Genomic DNA, 24,394 nt, shown 5'->3' with positions numbered 1-24,394 from the left:
ATGTGACTTGTGACCCTTTTGTAACTGACCTTCACAGTATCCCCATAACCACATGATCAAAATTCAGAGGCTTGGCAACAGAGGCTTGTGCCCCTGTTGCGACCTTCGAACCGACAAAGTCAATGTGGAAACCGGATTTGCTTAACAACTGGGTTACTCGCTTATCCAATCAATGATTCACTTTAACCACTGTGGCAAGAAAGCTCATAAAATAATCTAAAAACCCACTTAACAAATATCTCACTTAACAGATCTCTGCACAGGGGTGCCCTCTCATCTGGGAATCTTTGCTGTAGAGAGGGAGGTTTGGAGGGAGGGATGGAAGGAAGGTAGGAAGGAAGAAAGGAGGGAGGGAGGGAAGGAAGGAAGGATGGGAGGGAGGGAGAGAGGGAAGAAAGGAGGGAAGAAAGGAAGGAAGGAAGGAAAGAAGGAATATGGAAGGAAGGAAAGAAAGAAAGAAGGAATATGGAAGGAAGGATGGGAGGGAGAGAGGGAGGGAGGGAAGGAAGGAAAGAAGGAATATGGAAGGAAGGAAAGAAGGAATGTGGAAGGAAGGATGGGGGGGGAGGGAGGAAGGGAGGAAGGAGGGAGCAAAGGAAGGAAGGAAGGAATCCTTCCACTGTTGACCTCTCCCAATTCCTAAGAGGTCAGTAAGGGGCATGCATAAGTGCACTAGCGTGCCTACCGTCCCCTGTCCTAATGCTTTTCTCTTACTAGTATCATATATATAAACATTGTTATATGTTTTTATACTACCATTAAATACTTGACAAATAAAATAAAATAATATAAAATAAATAAATAAGGAACGAAGGAAGGAAGGAAGGAAGGAAGGAAGGAAGGAAGGAAGGAAGGAAGGAGGTGTGAAAGGGGAGGAAGGACAACCACTGTAAACTACATTTGGGGAGCTTACAAATATTCAAAACCCAAAGTCCCAAAGGTGCTTTTTTTCCCCAAAAGGCAATGGGGCTTTGTTTTTTTTTTCTTGAAGACCTTTTGCTTCTCAGCCGAGAAGCTTCTTGGTTCTGACCGAAGGGTGGAGGACACCAGGACTGATCTTCCTGCACAGATCTCCCTGGGAAAGGAAGGAAGAGACCCCACCTCCCTCCCTCCAAGCCTGGGCAAGTCTCACCTGTCCACCAACCTGGGCGAACCAAGCATAATCTCCCATAATCCCTACCCGGCACAGGCACATGGGAACAGAAACCTCAGCTGTTTCAGGTTCCTTCTCCCCACTGCCCACCACCCTCAGGCGCTTGCGGCCGCACAAATCCCAGCGGCTGATTAGGTCCCACAGAGTTGGCCTTCTCCGGGTCCCATAAACTAAGCAATGTCTTCTGACAGGCTCCAGGGGAAGAGCCTTCTCTGTGGTGGCCCCGGCCCTCTGGAATCAACTCTCCTTGGAGATTAGAACTGTCCCCACCCTCCTTGCCTTTGGTAAGTTGTTGAAAACTCAGTTGTGCCATCAGGCATGGGGAAATTGACACCTCCCCTAATTACTTGGTTTATGTATGGTTTGATTGGGTTGTGTGATTATTTTATTACAAGGGATTTTAAATTATGTTTTAAACATTGGATTTGTACATTGTTTATGACAGTTGTGAGCCGCCCAGAGTTTTTGGAGAGGGGCTGCATACAAATCTAATAAATTATTATTATTATTATTAATTATTATTCTAGCCCGGGAGCAGGGGCGATGGGTTCAGACCCTGGCGCGCCATCGCCCACCTCCTCAAATCCCCGGTTATTTCATCTCCTACAGCCTCCAGCGAGACCAATTTCTCCCAGCCCGAGGAAAGAGGAGGGGGCGAGAGTCCAGGAGTCCCCCTTGCCCGGCTGCACGTGCGCGCGGAAGGCTTGGTGTTTCTGGGGTGGGGGGGTCCGCTTTTCTTTGCGCCTCCTTTCTCCCCTCTACCCCGGTGCCCAGGAGCGCGCGCGCCCTTCGGGCTGGTCCAGGAGCCCCTCGAGCGCGGCGGGGAGGGAGGGGAGAGAGGCGGGAGGGTCACTCGCCCCTCCGGCCGTTGCTCGCCTTTGTTCTTGGCCCCTTCGCGGGCCTCCCGAGGGAGGGGCTTGGGCCGGGTTGTGGGGGGAGAGAGAAACGAGAGGCCAGGCTGGGCGCAACAGCAACAGCATCAGCCCGGAGCGCACCGCGCCACGCGAGGGATGCTGCTGCTGCTTCTGCTGCTGGCCGGCAAGATGGCGCAAGGCGACCCCGGCCCCTGGCTGAGGAGGGGGCTTTAGCGGGAGCCCTCCCCTCCCTCGCCCGGCTCTGCCCCGGCCCCGCCAGCCCCGCGCTCGCAGCCCTCGGACGGGCGCTTTGTCCGCAGCCTCGCCGGAGACGCCCCACCCAGCCCCGACGCCTCGCCTTTCGGCCTCCGGAGGTGCTGGGCCGGGAGTTCGGGTGGGGGGGGCCGTGAACACCGCTCGCCGCCCGGAGCCAATGGCTTCTTTTTGGCGGGCGCCGGCTTGCTCGCTCGCCTTCCTGCTGCTGGCGCTGGGAGCAGGTAAGCGCGCGCGGCTGCCCGCTCCGGGGCGGAGGTTGGGGAGGGCGAGGCGCGAGGGGGAGGCAAGTGGGGGTCCGGACCCCTCTTTTCATTCATCAGCTCAGTGAGCCTTTCTTTGAAGTTGCCTTCCTTCCTTTCTTCCTTCCTTCTTTCCTTTCTTTCGTTCGTTCGTTCGTTCGTTCTCTGTTTTTCTTTCTCTTTCTTTCTCTTTCTCTCATTCTTTAATTCTTTTTCTTTCTTTCTCTTTCATTTTCTCTCATTTTCATTCTCTTTCTTGCTCTCTTTCTTGCTCTTTTTCTTTCTCTCTCCTTCCTTCCTTCCCTCCCTCCATATCTTCCTTTCTTTCTCCTTCGTCTCTTCTTTCCTCCCTCCCTTCCTTCAGTTTTTCCTCTCTTACTCTCCCCTTTCACACCTTTCCTTGCTTTCTTTGCATCCTTCCTCTGTTCCTGTCCCTTCACTCTTTCCTTCCTTCCTTCCTTCCCTCTTTCCTTCCTTCCTTCCTTCCTTCCTTCCTTGGTAGCTCGCCCTCGCCTTTCTTCCCTTTCTTCCAGATCGCAGCACCCACTCAAGACACCCGCCCGACTGCTGGTGCCCTGCTTTTTCTCTCCCCTTGTCCTTTCCCGCTCCTCGCCGGTGGCTGCCGGGTGTGGGATCCCCCTCCCCTCTCCCCTCGCTAGAAAGCACATGGTTCTGTCAACAAGGCCTCTTCCAAGAAGGGAGAAGTGCCAAGGAGCCGGAAAGAAGCCACGCTCTGCCTGGGCGCTGCCGGGAGGCTCTTTCTTTCCCTCGCTGCTCCGCTTCTTTCTTTCTCCCGGACGAATCCACACAATCGGCTTAACCCAGTTCCTGAAATAGCCTATGGCAGTGTTTCCCAGCCTTGGCAACTTGAAGATATTTGGACTTCACTCCCAGAATTCCCCAGCCAGCGGGGAATTCTGGGAGTTGAAGTCCAAATATCTTCAAGTTGCCAAGGCTGGGAAACACTGGCCTATGGGACCGCCTCACTTGGCATAAAGCGGAAAAGCGGGAAATGATCGGGGGGGATGTGTGTGTAGTGGCTCGGCGACTTAAGCTAAGCTGCAAAAAACCCGCCACGCTTAACGTGGAGGGAAGTTTTGCCTGTCCTATTGAATAGGGCTGCTTGGTTTGGAGTGAAAGGTGCCGAGTCCTGGAGAGCCTTCCTGGGCAAGTCAGGACTGGGCAGTGCCAATTCTAACCCAGATGTTTCCTCGGAGGCAGCTGGCAAGCAGATGCACCAGGAGCAGCTTGGCCCTAGCAATGTAGCCGGAGATAGCCTGCCTTGGGACAAAGAAGACAGGTTGAGCTACTCAGTGGCTCCATGCTGCTGTTTCTCCTGGGGTTGTAAACCGCCCTGTAGTAATGGGTTGCCTTTGTGGATCCCTCCCATCCTCTTGTCCCAAAGGTGCTTTTCCCCAAAGCCAGCTGGATTTTCCTTTTCTTTTTTCTTGGAAAATGTTTTTCTTGACACCCAAAGAACTTGTTCAGAACTGAAGAAGAAGAATAGAATAGGATTGGAATAGACTAGAATAGAATGGAACAGAATGGAATAGATGGAAATAGAATAGAACAGAATAGAATAGAATTAGAATAGAATAAAACAGAACGGAATTGGAATAGAATAGAACAGAACAGAATAGATGGAATTATAATATAATTGATGGAAATAGAATAGAACAGAATAGAATAGAATTGGAATAGAGTAGAACAGAACAGAATAGAATAAAATGGAATAGAATTGGAATAGAATAGAACAGAATATAATTGGAATAGGATAGGATGAGATAGGATAGAACAGAATAAAATAGATGGAAATAGAATAAATGGAAATAGAATAGAACAGAATAGAATTGGAATAGAATAGAACACAATAGAATAGAACAGAATATAATTGGAATAGGATAGGATGAGATAGGATAGAACAGAATAAAATAGATGGAAATAGAATAAATGGAAATAGAATAGAACAGAATAGAATTGGAATAGAATAGAACACAATAGAATAGAACAGAATAGAATTGGAATAGGATAGGATAGAATAGAACAGAGCAGAACAGAATAGAATTCTTATTGACCAAGTGTGATTGGATACACAAGGAATTTGTCTTTGGTGCATATGCTCTCAGTGTACATAAAATAAAAGATACATTTGTCAAGAATCATGAGGTACAACACTTAATGATTGTCATAGGGTACAAATAAGCAACCAGGAAACAATCAATATTAATATAACTTGTAAGGATACAAGCAAAAAGTTACAATCATACAGTCAAAAGTGGGAGGAGATGGGTGAGAAGACTAATAGTAACAGTAATGCAGCCAGTGAATAGTTTAACAGTGTTGAGGGAATTATTTGTTTAGCAGAGTGATGGCATTTGGGGAAAAACTGTTCTTGTGTCTAGTTGTCTTGGTGTGCAGTGCTCTGTAGTGACATTTTGAGGGAAGGAGTTGAAACAGTTTGTGTCCAGGATCCAGGTCCTCAATGGAAGGCAGGCTGGCAGCAACTGTTTTCTCTGCAGTTCTGATCATCCTTTGAAACTTCTTGGATGAGAAGCGAAATATTTTCAAAGAAAGGCGGAAATCAAGAAAATTCAGTTACCTTTTTTGGCAAGGGGGAGGGGAAACTTAGTTTGGGTCAAGGGTGACATGGATGATTGAAAATATTCATAGACATTCTCCCATCCTCTTCTCTTCTTGGGACCTTCAGTAGCCCTGAGTACAATAAGAGCTCCCCTCCCCTCTCCTCTCTCTCTCTCTCTCTCTCCATCCCTCTCCCTCCCTCTCTCCTTCCCTCCCCCTCTCCTTCCTTCCTTCCCTCTCTCCCTCTCTCTCCTTCCCTCCCTCCCTCTCTCTCCCTTCCCCCCCTCTCTCTCCTTTCCTCTCTCTCTCCATCCCCCCTCTCTCTCCTTCCCTCCCTTCCTCTCACTCTCTCCTTCCTTCCCTCTCTCTCTCCCTCCCTCTCCCTCCCTCCCTCCCTCCCTCCCTCTCTCTTTCTCTTTTTCTCATGCTTTGCTCACTTGATGTTTATCATGAAGTACCAAAAATTTATCTAAATATTCTTGTAAATCCAGGAGATCCAACTCAACACTCTTGCCTTTTAAAACAAAGCAAAGAAACAGATCCACTGTGGGAAATCTCCGTGGGTTGGCTATAGAACTGGTTTCTTTAGGAGATGGGTGGAATCGGCTCTTCTCCAAAGGCCGATGAATTAGATTTTTCCAATTCATGCTTTAGATAAAAAAAAGGGTGATTAATGGCAGCCCCTCCTTGCTGTCCTTTGGGTAATGGTGAATTAATTAATCCAGAATAAAAGGACACAAGGAGGCGGAGGGGGGGTATGCACGCATGCGTGTAAGGAAACGGCTATTGGTTGTGATGGCCAAAGGGGGGAGGGCCATTCTCCCCTCCCCTCCCCACGAGAGAAGGCATCTGGGTGGCTTCTGTTGAAAACAGGATGGTTGAGAGCACAGATTGCATCTTGGTTTTTTGCAAGAGATCTTTATGGTTTAATGGTACAGAATTTGGGAAATAAATTGATGAAGAGACTACATCATGTAGAGTTTGGCGGAGAGAATTCGAATCAGATCTATATATATTTTAAAGGATATTTTTGGATGCATGGATGTTTAGATCTCAAATGGATTTTTAAAATCATTTATGCCCGGGAGTTTGTGAGCTGCATACTTCAGTGTGCTCAGAGGCACTCCTCTTTTCCACGTTAGTTAGTTAGTTAGTTAGTTAGTTAGTTAGTTAGTTAGTTAGTTAGTTAGTTAGTTAGTTAGTTGTTTGTGTTGAAAGGGACCTTGCAGGTCATCAAGTCCAGCCCCCTGCTCAAGCAGGAAACCCTCCACCTCCCAAGCCAGATGGCAGTCCAATCTCCTCTTGAATATGTCCAGAGTTGGGGCGTTCCCAACCTCCGCTGGCAGGCCATTCCATTGGTTGATTGCTCTGACTGTCAGGAAGTTCTTCCTTATGTCCAGGTTGAATCTCTTCTTGATCAGCTTCCACCTGCTCTTCCTCGTCTGGCCCACTGGTGCCCTGAAAAATAGTGTGACCCCCTCCTCTCTGTGGCAACCCCTCAAGTACCTGTAGACTGCTATCATGTCTCCCTTGGACCTTCTTCTCACTATACTATCCAGTTCCTGCGACCTCTCTTTGTATGTCTTGGTTTCTAGTCCCTTTATCATTTTGGTTGCTCTTTTCTGCACCTTCTCCAGAGTTTCAATGTCTCTTTTGAAGTGTGGTGATCAGAACTGGATACAATACTCCAGGTGTGGTCTGACCAGGGCATTATAGAGTGGTATTAATACTTCCCTGGTCTTGGAGTGTATCACCCTGTTGATGCAGCTTAAGGTTGTGTCGCTTTTTAAGCCGCCACCGCACATTGCTGGCCCATATTCAGTTGGTTATCCACCAAGACTCCGAGACTACTTTGGGGGTGTTCCTTTATAGTCCAGGTAGTCCTTGACTTACGACCATAATTAGGCCCAAAATTTATGTGGCTAAGCGAGACGAGTGAGTTTTGCCCCAACATACGACCTTTCTTTGCCAGAGTAGTTAAGCGAATCATGGCTGTTGTTAAGTGAGGAATATGGTTGTTAAGTGAGTCGGGTTTCCCCCTTGACTTTGCTTGTCAGAAGGTCACAAAAAGGAGATCATGATGTGACCCCACGTGACCGCCATAAATGTGAATCATATGCCAAGTACAGGTAGTGTTAGGTGAATCACTGCCGTTGTTAAATGAGCCACATGGTTGTTAAGTGAATCTGGCTTCCCCATTGACTTTGCTTGTTAGGGACACTGCAAACGTCATAAATGTGAATCGGTCGTCAAGCATCTGAATGTAAATCACATGACCATGGGGATACTGCAACAGTCATACGTATGAAAAATGGTCGTAAGTCAATATTTTCAATGCCATTGTAACTGTGAACAGTCATTAAATGAACTTTTGTATGTCAAAGGTTATCACCTATAAAGCCCTGCATGGCTTAGGGCAGTGATGGCGAACCTATGGCCCAGGTGCTACAAGTGGCACGCAGAGCCATATCTGCTGGCACACAAGCCATTGGCCTAGCTCAGCTCCAGTGCGCATTTGTGTGCTGGCCAGCTGATTTTTGGCTCACACAGAGGCTCTGAGAGGTCGTTTCTGGCCTCCAGAGGGCCTCCGGGGGCAGGGGAAGCTGTTTTTGCCCTCCCAGGCATTAAATTCTAAGGATTTCAAGAAGGGTGACATAGAAATAAAATAAAATCAATTAATCAGTCAGTCAGTAAATAAATAAATAAATAATAAACAAACAAACATTTATATGTGATAGTGCATGCTCACATTATTTCAGCACCCGAGGGAAAATAGGTTTGCCATCACTGGCTTAGGGCCAGACTATCTTCAGGACCGCCTTCTGACACATAGCCCCCAGCGACCGATAAGGGTCCAGAAGGTTGGCCTTCTCCGGATCCCATCAGCTAAACAATGTCACCTGGCGGGACCATGGGGGAAAGGCCTTCGCTGTGGTGGCTCTGGCTCCCTGGAACCAGCTCCCTCCGGAGATCCGTACCCTTCCCACCCTATTGGCCTTCTGCAAAGCTGTTAAGACTTGGCTCTTCCGGCAGGCCTGAGGCCGTTGATCAAATGTGATACTGTCCAAATCCAACCATGAGTGATATTGAAAGATATGTATGGTTTTTATTAGTGTTTTAATTAAGTATTTTAACTTGTTTGTAATGTTGGTTTTTGTTGGAAGCTGCCCAGAGTTCTTAGGGAGTTGGGTGGCATATAAGTTAAGAAAGAGAGAGAGAGAGAGAGGGAGAGAGAGGGAGAAAGAGAGAAAGAAAGAAAGAAAGAAAGAAAGAAAGACTACCTGGTATCTAAAAAGGTGCTGTCTTTTGGGAAACAGCTTTGATCACAGCCAAGGTGGTTAGTCTATGGTTCAGTCCTACAGAATCCACATAGTGGGTTTTATCCCATAAGTTTAGATTTTTAACTAGGGATTTATAAAATAGCATCTTGGGTGAACATAAATTTGGCTAAGGCAAAAAAAAAGACAAAATGCTGCAAATTATGCCTTCCTCAGCCGAAAAGAAAAGACTTAAATTCAGTTTAGGTCTTTGCCTTTGTCAGCGGTTAAGCCGGTGAGACATGTGAAAGTGGTAGAATCCTAAGTAGTTCCCTTAACATAATTGGGTGAAATGATGGCTTAAAGTCGGGAAAGTAGACATTGAAAAGCTGAAAAGTAGGAGATTACGACGTTTCCCCCCCCCCTTGATCCTTGAAAGTAATATGCTTTATATTGCAGTGCTGTGAATTATGGTATTCGCAACAAATGTCAGAGCCCCTTTTCCAACCCCGCCCACCGGAGACCCGACTCCCAACACACACACACACACACACACACACACACACACACACACACACACACGGAACAGAAGAGCATTAAACAGCCTTTTCCTGGGAAACACTGTACGAAAAACTGGGATGCTTTACAGCTGTTTATTATTATTATTATTATTGTTGTTGTTGTTGTTGTTGTTGTTACTATTGTTGTTGTTACTATTGTTGTTGTTACTGTTGTTGTTGTTGTTGTTGTTATTATTATTATTATTATTATTATTATTATTATTATTATTATTTAATCTGCCAATTGTTGCTGCTATCCAGCTTCTAAATATGTAACCAATAAAGGCTTATGGCAACAATGGAGCCCCCAGTTTTTTGTCCCTTCTGTGAATAACTAGGTTAAATGTAACCTGTTGCAGCCTAGAGGGACACCAGCTTTTACAGCGCAGTTATAAAGATTAACAGAGTTGGAAGGGACCTTCTGGGTCATCTAGTCCAATGATTTTCAACCTTTTTTGAGCCACGGCACATTTTTTACATTGACAAAATCCTGGGGCACACCACCAACCAAAATGACACAAAATGACACTCTAACTATAGATAACATTGTGATGCATTGTATATCACTCTCTGCGGGGGCCTCTTATAAAAAAGAAAAAGGTCAAATATCTATATACACCACCAGGATAGACATAACCAGCTGAGGCTTGAGGCTTCATCTAGTGGTGGCAGCATTTGCCTCCAGTCCTGACCAGGATTAGAAATCGGGACCATGGGGAGGAGTAGCAGCTTCAACTACTCGCCTCGGCCACACAATGACAAGAGTCTTCGGAGAGGGGCGGCATATACAAATCTAATAGATAGATAGATAGATAGATAGATAGATAGATAGATAGATAGATAGATAGATAGATACAGAGAGAGAGAGAGAGAGACAGACAGACAGACAGACAGACAGACCAAGCAGGGACCTTTCTGGGTGTGGATGAGAGGCGGCCTGCTATTGGTTCATCGCTAGGGGTCGGGATGAATCCTAGAAGGTGATTGGTCAGTGAGCGTTCCCTGTGCCTCTACTCTTCCTGTCGCTGATAGCTGGAGGGATTGTGAGGGGAATGTTTATGTTCGAATGGAGGCAGCTGGAGGCGGGCCGGATAAATGGCCTCCGCGGGCCATATCCAGCACACGGGCCATAGTTTGGAGACCCATGTTTAATTTCCCCATGGCACATCTGACCATGTCTCATGGCACACTAGTGTGCCGTGGCACACTGGTTGAAAAAACACTGATCTAGTCCAGCCCCCTGCCCAAGACCCTACACCAGGAATGGGCTACACTGCAGTGATGGGCTCCTACGAGTATGGGCAGGTATGCAGAACCGGTAGAAAAAAATTGAATTTTTTTCTTTTTTTCCCTTCTGGGCTCTGGGGATGTTTTTCCTATCGCAGTAAATGAGGTATGTGTATAATTTTAGAAGAGCTGTGTGTGCGCGCTTATGTGTACAGTTTATATAGTAGATAATGTATATTTTTTGTGTGGCTTTGTGTAATATGTATGTATACGTTTGGCATATATACATAGAATTAAATAGTATATTTTGGATGTTCATTAATAGTAAATAGAGAGAGAAATTGTGTCTCTTTGAAGCGAGGAGAGGTCAGGCACCCTAACCCTAACCCTGGACGTGAGTGATGTCAAGTTGGCCACCTTTAAGCCAGTCACTTGACCTTTAAGCCACCCCCAGTCACTTGACCATCAAGCCACTCCCATGAGTCAAGTCACATGACCTGCAAGTCCTACCCATGAAACAAGCCACGCCCACAGTGTGGTTGTAAGAATTTTTGCAGCCCTTCACTGCATTCAAGTAACAATGAGACACCATTCTCCATCAAGTACAGGTAATCCTCAACTTACAACTATTCATTTAGTGACAGTTCAGAGTTACAACAACCCTGAAAAATAAAACTTATGAGCATTTTTCACACTTACGACCTTTGCAGTATTCCCCACCATCACATGATCAAAATCCAGATGCCTTGGCAACTGAATCACACTTATGACCATTGCAGTATCCCAGGGCCATGTGATCTCCTTTTGCGACCTGCTGACAAGCAAAGTCGATGGGAAGCAACTTATCAACTGTGGAAAGATAGAGCATAAAATGGAACACAACTCACTTAACAGATGTCTCGCTTAACAACAGAAAATTCTAGACTCAGTGGCATTTGAGGACTACCCCTAATACCTTCTCCCCCTGTTCGTCTTTGTTATCCAACCAAGGGCACCCGAGGAATGGCAATCATATATCCAATAGGCAGACCTTAATTTTATAGACGTGATCTGGGGCAGTGGTCCCCAACTGGTGGTCCCTAGACCACTGGTGCTACTTGAGAGAATGTTGGTGGTCCGCAGAAAAATTATTTGCATTTTTAATATTTGTTAAGGAGTATGCAGAGTGAGCCCTGAGTTATCAAAGATACACATACGCAAAGGAAACATGGAATTCTAGCAGATATCCTGCAGATAGCCAGGAGATATGAATAATGGTTCAGTCATACAAACCTCATACATTAAAGCGTATAAAATAGCATTTATTTTAGCAAATATCATAGTCGAGTTAAACAGTCCAGTCATACATAGTCAAATCAGTCTATAAGTCTCAATACATTAACAATACTACAAGTCTTACTTGTACAGCTTACAAATACATAAACTGTCATTGAACACGTAGTTCTTACTACAGCAGTCACAATGAATCAGCACAAAATGAGCAGAAAAACACACGCTTCTGGCTCCCTCTTGTGGCAATTCCCAACACTAACTCTTAAAGCTATAGTGCTTCAATACATACAAGCATTCATTGTTAGCTTGTTTATATTATATTGCCAAATCCAACTTTTATGTACATAACACTAACAATATTGCACTAAATCAGGGCTCCTGCTTCTCAGTCAGATCCAATTTGAACTGAGCCAGATGTTTTGCCAACTCTTTCTCCTGCTGGCTGCTTAGCTCCAACAACTGCTTCCTGTTGGGGCCCCAAGGAGCCCGAGAGGGCAGGCGAGGTGTGGCTGCCAGGGGAGGTGCGAGTAGAGGCCAGTGAGGCACCCATCAACGTGAGTGACGTCGAGTTGGCCTCACCCACCCAGTCACATGACCACCTAGCCACAGCCACCCAGCCAGTCATTAAGCAGATCCTATTAGTGGCCCGTAGAATTTAAAAGTACGAATTGAGTTGTTCCTGAGGTTTGAAAGGTTGGAGGCCCTTGATCTGGCGTTAATAATAATAATAATAATTTATTAGATTTGTATGCCCCCCCTCTCCAAAGACTCAGAGCGGCTTGGAGAAGCAAATGACCACTTTGTAGCTAGAACGGATGTGAGCAGGGATGGGTTCCACATACCTTTCCTACAGCATTGGAAGTGTGCGTTACGATGGGGAAATGACCCTCTGCATATGCCCAGAAGAATTTTTGCATGTGCAGAGGGTTCTTTACTAGCGGCGGCAACTGGAGAACCAGTTTGGGGGCATGGCCAGTAGGCTATTACTGCCAGTTTGGTGAGTGGGGAGCCAATTTCCGCCAACCGGTTGGGACGAACCGATCTGAACCGCCAGCAACCCACCACTGGCACATGAAGTGGGTTTAAGTTGTCCAATCTTCTGATACAAGAGTTGTGTTGGCGAGCTGTTTTTTGTTAAGTTTTCGGGAAAACCGAAAACACCAGGTTCACAAGTAGAATTTATCTGCAATCACAGCAAACAGCTAAGAGAAAAAAATCAGCCAGGAAGATAGAAAGAAGAGACCGATTCAGAGAAGGCAGGGGAAAAGAAAAAAAATGCTGTGACCTTATTAAGTGGGCATCAGAGGCCTCCTGGGAAATAAATAATTAAAGGGGCCGGGTAGCTCATCTCAGCAAAATTAAATTCCTGAGGCTTGTACCTTTAGCCAACAAAGGTAGAAGGAACATTTAGGCAGGGTCCTGGTGAGGCATAAAGCACTGGTAATAATTAGGCAACTCCGATTGTTAGCACAGGCCTGTTACAATGTCAGGGGAGATAATAACATGCAATTAAGATGATTGAAATAATGCTGATTTCCTCCGCCCTCCGCACTTTCTCTCTCCCCCACCTTCTCTCTCCCTGACAAACTCTCAAAAGCCAAACCCTTCATAAATGTGAAGCACCAGATAGCTAGAACTGGTATAAGAAGGAAAGAAAGAAAGAAAGAAAGAAAGAAAGAAAGAAAGACTTAGATACCGCCTTCTACCACATAGCTCCCAGTGACCGGTAAGGGCCCACAGGGTTGGTCTTCTCCAGGTCCCGTCAGCTAAACAGTATTGGCTGATGGGCCCCCATGGGGAAGGGTCTTCTCTGTGGCTGCTCTGACTCTAGAACCAGCTACCTCCGGAGATCCGGCCTACCCCCACCCTACTGGCCTTACAGAAAGTGGTAAAGACCTGGCTTTTCTGGCAGGCCTGAGGTCGTTGATCTGATGATGGTAATCATCGAGATCCAGCCATAAATAGTATGCACAAGTTTCACTGTTTTATTTTAATTGTTTTAAAACTGTTTTTAGTAATATTTGGATGTTATATTTTTGGTTGTAAGCTGCCCAGAGTCCCTTGGGAGTTGGGCAGCATTAAAATCAATCAGATAGGTAGGTAGGTAGGTAGGGAGGGAGGGAGGGAGACAGACAGACAGACAGACAGACAGACAGACAGATAGAATTGGAAGGGACCTTGGAAGTCTTCTAGTTCAACCCCCTACTCAAGCAGGAGACCCTACACTAGGGGTGTCAAACTCAAGGCCCCAGGGCCAGATCTGGCTCATGGGGTGCTTAGATCTGGTCTGTGAGGCCACCTTGGAAACAGCCAACAACCAGCCCGCAGTGCCCGTGCCAATGAAAATGGAGGTTGGGAGCACCGCAGGCTTGGGGCACCACAGTGCCCCCTACAGGAGTGACCTTGGGCTGGCCACACCCACCCCAGCCCCCTGAGGTCAAACACAACCCTAATGCAGCCCTCCATAAAATTTGAGTTTGACACCCCTGCCTTATACCATTGCAGACAAAATGGCTGTCCAGTCTCTTAAAAGGCTCCAAGTGATGGAGCACCCAGCAACTTCTGAAGGCAAGCTGTTCCACTGGTTAATTGTTCTCCCTGTCAAGAGATTACTTTTAGCTACTTCTCCCTTTGATCAGTTTCCATCCAATCAGATGGGAGGTTGGTTGTCCAAGTGCTGATGAAAAAGAATTCCTTGGCTGCGTTCATTCCTTTGAATGGATGATTACTGAGGATATCAAATCCAGAGAGCAAATGTCTATGAAGATTTGTTTGTTTGTTTATGTATTATTAATAATAATAATAATAACAATAACAACAACAATAGTAATAGTAATAATAATAATAATATTGTAATAATAATAATAATAATAATAATAATAATAATAATAATAATAATTTATTAGATTTGTATGCCGCCCCTTTCCAAGGACTTGGAATATATATTTATTATATCTATTATATTTATTATATTTATTATATTTATTATATTTATTATATTTATTATATTTATTATATTTATTATATTTATTATATTTATTATATTTATTATATTTATTATATTTATTATATTTATTATATTTATTATATTTATTATATTTATTATATTTATAGGCTGCTGCCTTTCTCTTTGTGGATTCAGGGCGGCTCACAAGAATAAAAATAGATACAATGACAATAATAACATTAAAACATTAAACATACTAAAAACCCACAATAAAAACAGACCATCATTCCTCCTTCTTGCAAGTGGCTGGAGTGAAGCTTTTGCTCAAGGTCCCTGGCCTGCCGGCACAGATGTGTTTTTAACGCCTTTCAAAAAGCAAGGAGAGTGGGGCAGTGCTGATCTCCGGGGGGAGTTGGTTCCAGAGGGCCGGGGCCAAAACAGAGAAGGCTCTTCCCTGTGGACCTGCCATTTGGCATTGTTTGGCCGACGGGACTCGGAAGAGGCTGATTCTGTGCGACCCAACTGGTCGCTGGGGTGTGTGAGGCAGAAGACACTCCTGTAAATAATCTGGTCCAATGCCATGTAGGGCTTTATAGGTGATAACCAACACCTTGAATTGCATTCGGAGACCAGTCGGCAGCCAGTGAAGCTCACGGACTGCTGGATTAATGTGGGAGTATCTGAGCCCAACCAACACGGCCCTTGTGGCTGCCTGCTGGACTATTGCAGTCCCCAAACATTCTTCATTGGTAGCTCCAAGTTTTAAATGAATGGTTTAAAAATGGTTACCATATTTTTTGGAATATAAGATGCTCCTTAGTTCTGGGGGAGAAAAATAGGGTGGGAGGGGGATCTACCTACTAAGTGCTGTGTGTACTCCCTCGCAGCATGAGGAGCTTTCAGATTCGTAGGATGACTGGGATTTAGAGATCATAAATCTCCCTGCTCTACCGACAGTTAGCAATGTTAGTGTAGACCACGCAGCTAATGACCTAGAGATGAATTCCGGTGACACAAATGGGGGAGACCACAGAGGGAGGGACGCTCGCTTTCAAAGATGGTGAAAACGCAGGGAAGAAAGAGGGTGGAGATAGTAGAGAGTAATTAACCAGAATATCTCCGAGACTACCTTCTGCCGCACGAATCCCAGCGATCGATTAGGTCCCACAGAGTCGGCCTTCTCCGGGTTCCTTCGACAAAACAATGTCGTTTGGCGGGACCCAGGGGAAGAGCCTTCTCTTTGGCCGCCCCAGCCCTCTGGAATCAGCTCCCCCCAGAGTTTAGGACTGCCCCCACCCTCCTTGCTTTCCGCAAACTCTTGAAAACCCACCTATGTTGCCAGAAATGTTGTTCCATGTTATGTATGGTTCGCTGAATTGTGTGATTGTTTTTAATAAGGGTTTATTAATATGTTCTGGTTTTTAATATTGGATTTGTAAATTGTACTGTTGTTGGAAGCCGCTCCGAGTCCTTGGAGAGGGGCGACATACAAATCTAATAAATAAATAATTATGTCACATCCGGGTGTGAGACGGAAGAGATGCTAAAAAGTATGGCTGCATCCTGAAACTTGCTCTGAATAAGCATGATGTGTGATTTATTATCTGTTTCTTTATGACTCCTGGCTAGCCTTAATTAGCCATAAATTTTAGAATGACTTGTGGAATATTTTTCATGCTACTTCCAGGCTTATCTATTGCTGAGATAATAATGATAAGGAAAGAAAACTGCGTGCAGAAGTGAAACATAAGGAGAAATAAAGAGGATATGTTTTATAATTAGATTCATTGAGAGTTCCTTTATTCCAAGTATTATTCCACGCGAATCAGCGTGAAATCAGAACATCAAGTATTAATCTGGCTGGCGTCTTTAGTCTGATCAGCTTCAGCACATTATTTTATCCCCTGGTTAGAGCTGGAAAAAATCTTCATCCAGGCAGTAGCAATGAAAACAAGCCTGCAAAGACTTAGGGCTGTGGGGGAAAAAAACCTTATTTGGGGGAAGTAGCAATGACAAAATCCTGCAAGCCAGGAAGATCATTAGCATCTCATTAGGGCTGAAAAAACCCTTTTTTGGAGGAAGGAGCCATGAAAACAAGCCTGCAAAGACTTAGGGCTGGAAAAAAACTTATTTGAAGTAGCAATGAAAATAAGCCTGCAAGCCCAGAAGAGCCAGGAAGATCGTTAGCACCTCATTAGGGCTGGGGGAAAAAAGCTTCAAAAAAAGAGCTACATTCGGAGTGTAAGACGCACCCAAATTTTCAGCCTCTTTTAGGGAGAAAAAAGAGTTTTGCCCTAAAATTTGTCAGAGTATAAGATGCACTCTTTTAGGGTGCATCTTATACTCTGACAAATACGGTATATATTGAGTGCCACTTTTTTTTAAGGACAAGACTTTATTTTTGTTTTGGATTTTATCTTCTGTTCCAGCATCTGGTTTCAGGCAAGAGCTTTCTCCACCCTGACATAGTTCCAGCTTCGGAATTAAATGGTGTCATTTATATTTAAGTAGGGCCTCGCTTTTTAAATTATTCAAAGGTTTTAGCTTTCATTAATTCCTCTGTCTATATAGGCTGAGTTTTGTTTTTTGATGTTGAATGGGATTGCTTTCCTTTAAACTGATGTAATAAGCCATTTTATCCTGCTCGGTTCTTCCTTTCCTTGCTTAAAATACAGGCTGGATATCGTTTCACCCATTAAAAAAAAATATGTTGACATGATGTATGAAATTCAACCTGGCCTTCTGCGCGGAGCTTAAAAGGGCCAAGATTGGATCTGCTCTCATTTCTAATCTAAACAGCCAAGCAAAGAAGGAGATTGGTTTACTAGGGTGCAAGCAGCTCTTGAGGAGAAGGTCTCCACAGTTCAGCCAGTTCCGATTATTTACACATTCAGACTCCGGCAGCCTTGGCAGATTCTCCCAGCCCACCCAGGACTCTGTCTCTGCAGTGTGTTTCTGCAACCTGGGGCCATTCAGATGGATAGATGATAGATGGATGGATGGATGGACAGACAGACAGACAGGCAAGATAAATTAGATAGACAGATAGATAGGCAGATAGATAGATAGATAGATAGATAGATAGATAGATAGATAGATAGATAGGCAGATAGAATGACACAGACAGACAAGATAGAATAGATAGCTACTAGATAGATAGACAGAAGACGCAGACAGACAGATAGACAGAAAGACAACAGACAGACAGAATAGATAGACGATAGATAGATAGATAGATAGATAGATAGATAGATAGATAGATAGATGATAGACAAATTAGAATAGATCAAAATTCAGTGATTTGACAGGTGACTCACATTTATGATGGTTGCAGTGTTTCGAGCTCATTTGATTCCCTTCTTGTGATTTCTCAACAAAGTTAATGGGGAAGCCATCCTGTCTTAAAACCATGTTACCAACTTAACCAACGACAGTGATTGTGGAATGAAAGACTATAAAATAGGACAAATTTCCCTTAGCAAATGACTCACTTAGCAACATAAATGTTGGGCTCAATTGTGTCATAATCTGAGGACCCCTGGTACACCCTTGTGTAGGTTCCTTCAATTTCCAGAGTAGTTTGGAAAAGAACTCTCCTTCCTTTCTACTGGTTCATGTGAACCGGTGATGGAAATTTGGCCAAGGAAACCAAAACGGTAGCAAAGGCCAGCTTGCCATGCCCACGAACCGGTTCCCTGGTCACTGCTGCTTGACGGCGGCTGGCAAATTACCTGCCATGCACGTACAAAAGCTTCTGGGCATGCGCAGAGTGTCAGCACCTGGATGTGACACGCACGTACGAACCAGTAGGGATGGTAAGACAAGTCCATACCTGCCGTTTTCCCTCGGTTAAATCAGATGTGGGTGCCTCCTGATTCAGACTGGTTCGACTGAACTGGTAGCGACCTGCTGGTGACGTCACAATGATGTCACGGAACCGGTTTAGTCAGTGCCAATGAAGGGCTGCAATTTTTTTACTACCACACTGTGGGCATGGCTTATTTTGTGGGTGTGGCTTGCCGGCCATGTGACCAGGAGGGAGTGGCTTGACAATCATGTGACTGGGGGGGTGGCTTAAAGGCAGGGGTGGGCTACTGCTTGGATGGGGGAGAGTGGGGAATGCAGTGGTGTAGCAAAAATGGAGCTCCACCCCAGAGTACCCAATTTGCACTGAAAGATGTTGAAAGAAAATGCATAAGCCACGTCCACAGTGTGGTAGTAAAAATTTTGGTAGCCCATCACTGCTTAAAGATCATGTGACTGGCTTAAAAGTGGGCAACTTGACGTCACTCACATCAAGGGTTTGGGTTAGGGTGCCTGGCCTCTCCTTGCCTCCAAGAGATACAATTTCCCTCTCTATTTACTATTATTGAACATCCAAAATATACTATTTAATTCTAAGTATACTTGCCATATGTATACATACATATTACACACAGGCACAAAAAAAATATACATTATCTACTATATAAACTATATGTGTATGTACACATGCACTCACAACTCTTCTAAAATTATACACATTCAACCTCATTTAATGCAATAGGAAAAACACATTAAAAATAAATTAAAAAAAACAGCCAGAGCCCAGAAGGGAAAAAAAGAAAAAAGTTCAAATTTTTTCTCCTGGTTCTGTATACCTGACCGTACCTGTAGGAGTCCATCACTGGTCAGTGCTGGTCTGTGGGTGCTGCCATCTTATTATTTTTGGATTTTTTTTAAAAAAAAAACACATTTTCTTCTTCTTCTGAGCAAGCGCAGAAACTGAGTTTCCAGCACTGTGCCTGCGGTTGTCTTCTTGTTTTCGGCTTTTTTGGGCCAGCTTTTTGGCATGGGCATGCGCCCACGTAGAGCAGTCATGCAGCAGAGGAGGAAGTGAACCCAACCCTGGGTTAAACCCTTGCAAGTCAGAAAGCAAGCTGATTTATCTCTGACCTGGACATCTGCCACCAGCCCTGGCGCAAAAGTGCAGGGTCTCCAAGTCCTGATGCTCACCCTGAGCAACCTGAGCTTGTCAGCTAATTCTCTTAAGAAGCATTCAAGTGGGGCTATTTGCGGTGACCTCAATTGGCAGGGAGGGGGAGCTGGGTTGGATCTCCTCCAGATGGTGCCAAGATAAGAAAGACTGAGCCAAAGCCTTAAAAAAAAATACAAATTCAGCTTTCTTAAGATCCCAAGTCATATGACAGATAGGTCAGATAAGGGGAATCCCAATGTCTTTACAGTAGTAGTAAATAGTTTTCTTATGATAAAATCTCCTTCTGCACCATTTCTGGACTCTTTCTTTCTTTCTTTCTTTCTTTCTCTCTCTCTTCCTTCCTTCCTTTCTTTCCTATCTATCGGTATCTATCTATCTATCTATCTATCTATCTATCTATCTATCTATCTATCTATCTATCTATCTCTTGTCTATCAGTATCTCTCTCTTATCTATCGATACCTACCTACCTACCTACCTACTACCTATCTACTACCTACCTACCTACCTACCTACCTACCTATCTATCTCTCATCTTTCGGTATCTATCAACCTTTCTAATGCTGCAACCCCTTAATACAGTTCCTCATGTGGTGGTGACCCCCAACCATAAGTCTAGTACCAATTCTCCCAACAGAGCTTTAAGCTGATTGGCAGGAAGGTCAGAGGGACACCCCCATTCTAAACGCCTGATTGGTCAGATGGTAAAAATATGTCCCAAGTCGCCAGAACAGAAGTTTTAATTCCTAACACCATGGGAAATTTGTCATTTCCCAGGGTCTTAGGCGACCCCTCTGAAGTGGTCACTTGACCCCCAAATGCATCCCGACCCCCAGGTTGAGAACCACTGTTGGTTCACAAGGAAGATAATATGTGACCAAAAAAAAAGATCATTTAACAGTTGTCTTGCTAGCAACAAGAATTTTGGGCTCAATTGTGGTTGCAATTGGAGGGTTACCTGTACAGCAATTATCTTAACGAAGACCAGTTAGTGATGAGAAAACTTGCACATAACTGATTGGTGAAGAAATGTCCAAATATTTATGAAATGCTAAAAAGCTTCAAGCCTGGCTGAATGTTGAACTTGTTTCTGAATAAATGTGTGTAGACACGACATATCATCCTGTCAGCCTTGCGATGTGTTTTGATTTGAAAGGGATCATTTTTGCCAATCCGAAGATGTTTTTCCCCAGCGTCTTGAGCAATAAACAGCCAATAAGCGACTTATTAGGAAATGAGTGGCAATTCTCAATTAATCATTTCATTGAATTGTTTCTATTTGCTAGAAGAGGAAGTGGAGCCCATTCAATTTTATTTATTAATGTATTTATTTTTGGTGGTTCTGGTAGTTTGATCTGGAGCTGTTTTTCGGTTTTTTCAGGAGAATTTCAGGTCTTTTTTTTTCTTTTAAAAAGTCAAATAGGGAAATAATCCGTGTTTCTCATTCCAGCTTGTCTCTTTGTGATGTTTCAGGCGTATTCCTCTGGGTCTGAGTTGGCCCCTAATGCAAACATTCTTCTGACTTTCAAAAGTGGTTTTCCCATCCCACCGGAGGTGAGGTGGAAGGCCAAAGGTCTCCAAGGTTGCCTGCCCAGGAATGTTGTCTCTGACATTCCTCTTCCGATAATTTGGAGTGTCAAACAACCTGAATTGTTGAGATCTGGAATCCGATAAGGCAGAATAATTGAACCCAGGACATTCTCCTGATGGGTTGGTAGACCCTCTTTTTTTTCAAGAGGCAACTGGAGTTTCTTGAGGGGTTGTTGGGTTTTTTTGGAAGACATTTCACTTCTTCTCCAAGAAGCTTCTTCGGCTTCTAGATACAGATAGAGGTACCACTAGAGGTGGGGAGAAAAATAATTAAGGGGGGAAAATTCCTTGTAATTAAAACCATTCACTTAGGGAAGGATTTAGAGGGTGTAAGAGGAAGTAGGTAAGAAAGAGAGAGTGGGGAGTGAGAGTAGAAGGGGTGGTAGAGAAGGAGGAAGGAAAGAGAAGGAAGGAAAGAGTTAGAAGAGGCGGATAAGGGGGAAAAGGAGGAGGAGGAGATGGGAGGAGGAATAGGGAGAGAAGGTGTAAGAAGGTACTGGAGGTGGAATAGCCACCTGAGATAGGAAGAGGGCAGTGGAGAGAGGGAAGATCGAGATGGATTAAATAATAAAATTAAAATTGGAGTGCAACTTAGGTCATTGTACTATTGCTTTTTAAGTGATATTTGTATATTGATTTTTATTGAAAGTATATGTGATGTATTCTTTTTTTAAAAACTTATGGAAGCAGAAAACTTATGGAGCAGAAAAAGAAAAAAAAACATTTTTCAAAAGAAAAAAAGGTGGTCCCTATTTTTCTACTTGCATTTTTTAAATGCTTTTGAACTGCTCGGTTGGCAGAAGTTGCCAGATTGGATTAGTAGCGGGTCAATTTGGAGTGTAACCTGAGATGAGGCAGATGGAGAAACCGAGCAGGATAGCAGAGATTCTGAGTTGTAGGTCAAAAGTGAAGGCAAAACTTTTCCAAATTCAGTTTACCTTTCGCAGTCGAACTGAGAATAAACAAACGCCTGCTGCTTTTATTAAACCATTCATTAATAAGCATTTTGAAACATCGCCCTCCCCAAGCTATGGCCTTTCTTTCTTTTTTTTAAGAGTGAAAGCACTACAGGTAATTTATGTCATTAAATGAGATAGTGAAGTGAATCTTGACCCGTTTTTGCAAGCTTTCTTGCCGTGGTTGTTAAGTGAATCACTGGGGCAGTTAAATTAGTAACAGGGTTGTTTTCCTCCCATTGAATCTGTCTGTCTGTCTGTCTGTCTGTTTGTCTGTCTGTCTGTCTTCCACGCTTCTCTTCCAGACTTTTACTTTCAACTTTTCCTTGCCAATCTTCCCTTCTTTTTGCCTTTGTATTATTATTATTGTTGTTGTTGTTGTTGTTAACAATACAACACAGCAAATGAGATCAGTATGCTGCATTTTGTATTTCATCACCAGCTGGGTGCTTCCCAAGCACTTAGAACTACGTGATATAGTGGTGAATTATGTGTGCCGATCTCAGTAAAGCGGCCTTTTGCAATTGACAGATAGAGATTTGTCAATTCTGATGGTTTCAAATGTCCACTGAGATCCTTTGGCACTGCACCCAGCGTGCCAAGGAACACTGGGACCACTTTCACTGGCTTATGCCCAGGGACGGGCTATCATTCCCAGCCCTACCGGAACGGGCTGGGAGCGTGCGCACCCCCCTACATGCCCCTGTGCCCAGCGTGGCACATGAGGACAAGATTTCCAGAAATAGACTTAAAAAAAGGTAAATGGCCACTCGCTGCTGCCCGCTGCTGTTTGCCACCCGCACCTGTCATGGCGGCTCCCTGCCGCCTTTCGCCCTGCCCACCCGCCACGCCTCTCGCGGCAGCAGCTCTCTGCCTGGATCACCTCTGCAGGGGCCATGGCATAGGGAGCAGGTTGGGTGGCCTCAATTCTGGCCGCGTGGCCTGTTCTGTGCTCTCCCCCGCCACAGGCATCTCTCCTGTTCCCCCGTTCCGGCTAGTAGCCCACCCCTGCTTTTGCAAGAGTGATTGCAGCTCGATTTTTACCCAGAAATTGTTGTTGTTGTTGTTGTTGTTGTTGTTATTATTATTATTATTATCATTATTATTATTATTATTATTATTATATCATAAATTAATGCAATTGTTATAGCATATAAAAGGACATCTTCTCTTCTCTTTTATTCCAGATTTCGGCTTCTCCACTGAGCTGGCTTTCACCGTAGAGCCGAGCGACCAGATTGCTGTGCAGGACCAGCCGCTGGTCTTGGATTGCCAAGTGGAAGGGATCCAGCCCATTAGCATCACGTGGCGGAAGAACGGGATGCTGGTGGCAGAGGGCGAGGAGCCCTTGACGCTGGCCAATGGCTCCCTCTACTTCTCCCACTTCCGGAAGCAGAAGGAGGACGGCACTTCCGACGAAGGGGAATACGGCTGCGTGGCTCGTAATCGCTTCGGTTTGTTGGTCAGCAGGAAAGCCCGGATTCAGGCAGCAAGTAAGTGGTCCTTTCTTCTCAACAGTGGTACCTCTATCTAAGAACGTCTCTACTTACAAACTTTTCTAGATAAGAATCGGATGTTCAATATTTTTTTGCCTCCGTGGGGCCACTCTAGGAATCTCCTGGAAGGAAACAGGGCCAGAAAAGGTGAGGAGAAGCCTCCGTGGGGCCTCTCTAGGAATCTCCTGGGAGGAAAAAGGGCCTCCACCCTCCCTGTAATTTCCCCAATCGCACACATTATTTGCTTTTACATTGTTTCCTATGGAGAAAATTGCTTTTTCTTACAAACTTTTCTGCTTAAGAACCTGATCATGGAACAAATTAAGTTCGTAAGTAGAGGTACCACTGTAACACTGGGGAACAATTTGTAACACAATTTCTGCTGAGTTTGGTTTTTGAGCTTTTTTAAATAGTTAATTAGACATGCTGGTTTCAAAACTGTAGTTAGTTTTCTTCTACCACCTCAGTTTTTTTCTCTACATCTTATATATACTGCTCAAAAAATAAAAGGAACACTCAAATAACACATCCTAGATCAGAATGAATGAACTATTCTCATTGAATACTTTGTTCTGTACAAAGTTGAATGTGTCCAACAGCATGTGAAATAGATTGTCAATCAGTGTTGCTTCCTAAGTGGACAGTTGGATTTCACAGAAGTTTGATTTACTTGGACTTATACTGTGTCGTTTATTGTGTTCCCTTTATTTTTTTGAGCAGTGTATATAATATAGTTAATTAGGCAACATGAGCATCAAATTGCATTTTTTACATAGCCATCTTTCTAACTTCCCGGAAAATCTTGGTAAGGTCAATGATGAGCAGGATGAGCAATTCCACCAAGATTGAAGGTCCTGGAGGCACGGGATCAAGGTAGATGGGATGTACATATTTATTTATTTATTCATTCATTCGTTCATTCATTCAGTTATTTATTTAATTTTTATGCCGCCCTTCTCCTTAGACTCAGGGCAGCTTACAACATGTTAGCAATAGCACTTTTTAACAG

At 44.4% G+C, this 24,394-nt stretch overlaps 1 protein-coding gene across 1 annotated transcript in view; it reads left to right on the top strand.

Moving 5' to 3' along the window:
* The first annotated feature begins 2,468 nt into the window (after nucleotides 1-2,468).
* The window catches only part of IGDCC3 (immunoglobulin superfamily DCC subclass member 3), a 169,915-nt gene continuing 147,989 nt past the window's right edge, over nucleotides 2,469-24,394 (top strand). The window contains 2 exon segments of the mRNA XM_070762042.1: nucleotides 2,469-2,504; nucleotides 23,077-23,382. Of these exon segments, the coding sequence (XP_070618143.1) occupies nucleotides 23,211-23,382 (172 nt within the window). The 5' untranslated portion in view covers nucleotides 2,469-2,504; nucleotides 23,077-23,210.

Source organism: Erythrolamprus reginae, chromosome 10 (assembly GCF_031021105.1).
Source record: "Erythrolamprus reginae isolate rEryReg1 chromosome 10, rEryReg1.hap1, whole genome shotgun sequence".
Taxonomy (NCBI): domain Eukaryota; kingdom Metazoa; phylum Chordata; class Lepidosauria; order Squamata; family Dipsadidae; genus Erythrolamprus; species Erythrolamprus reginae.
This window is presented reverse-complemented; position numbering and strand designations above follow the sequence as displayed.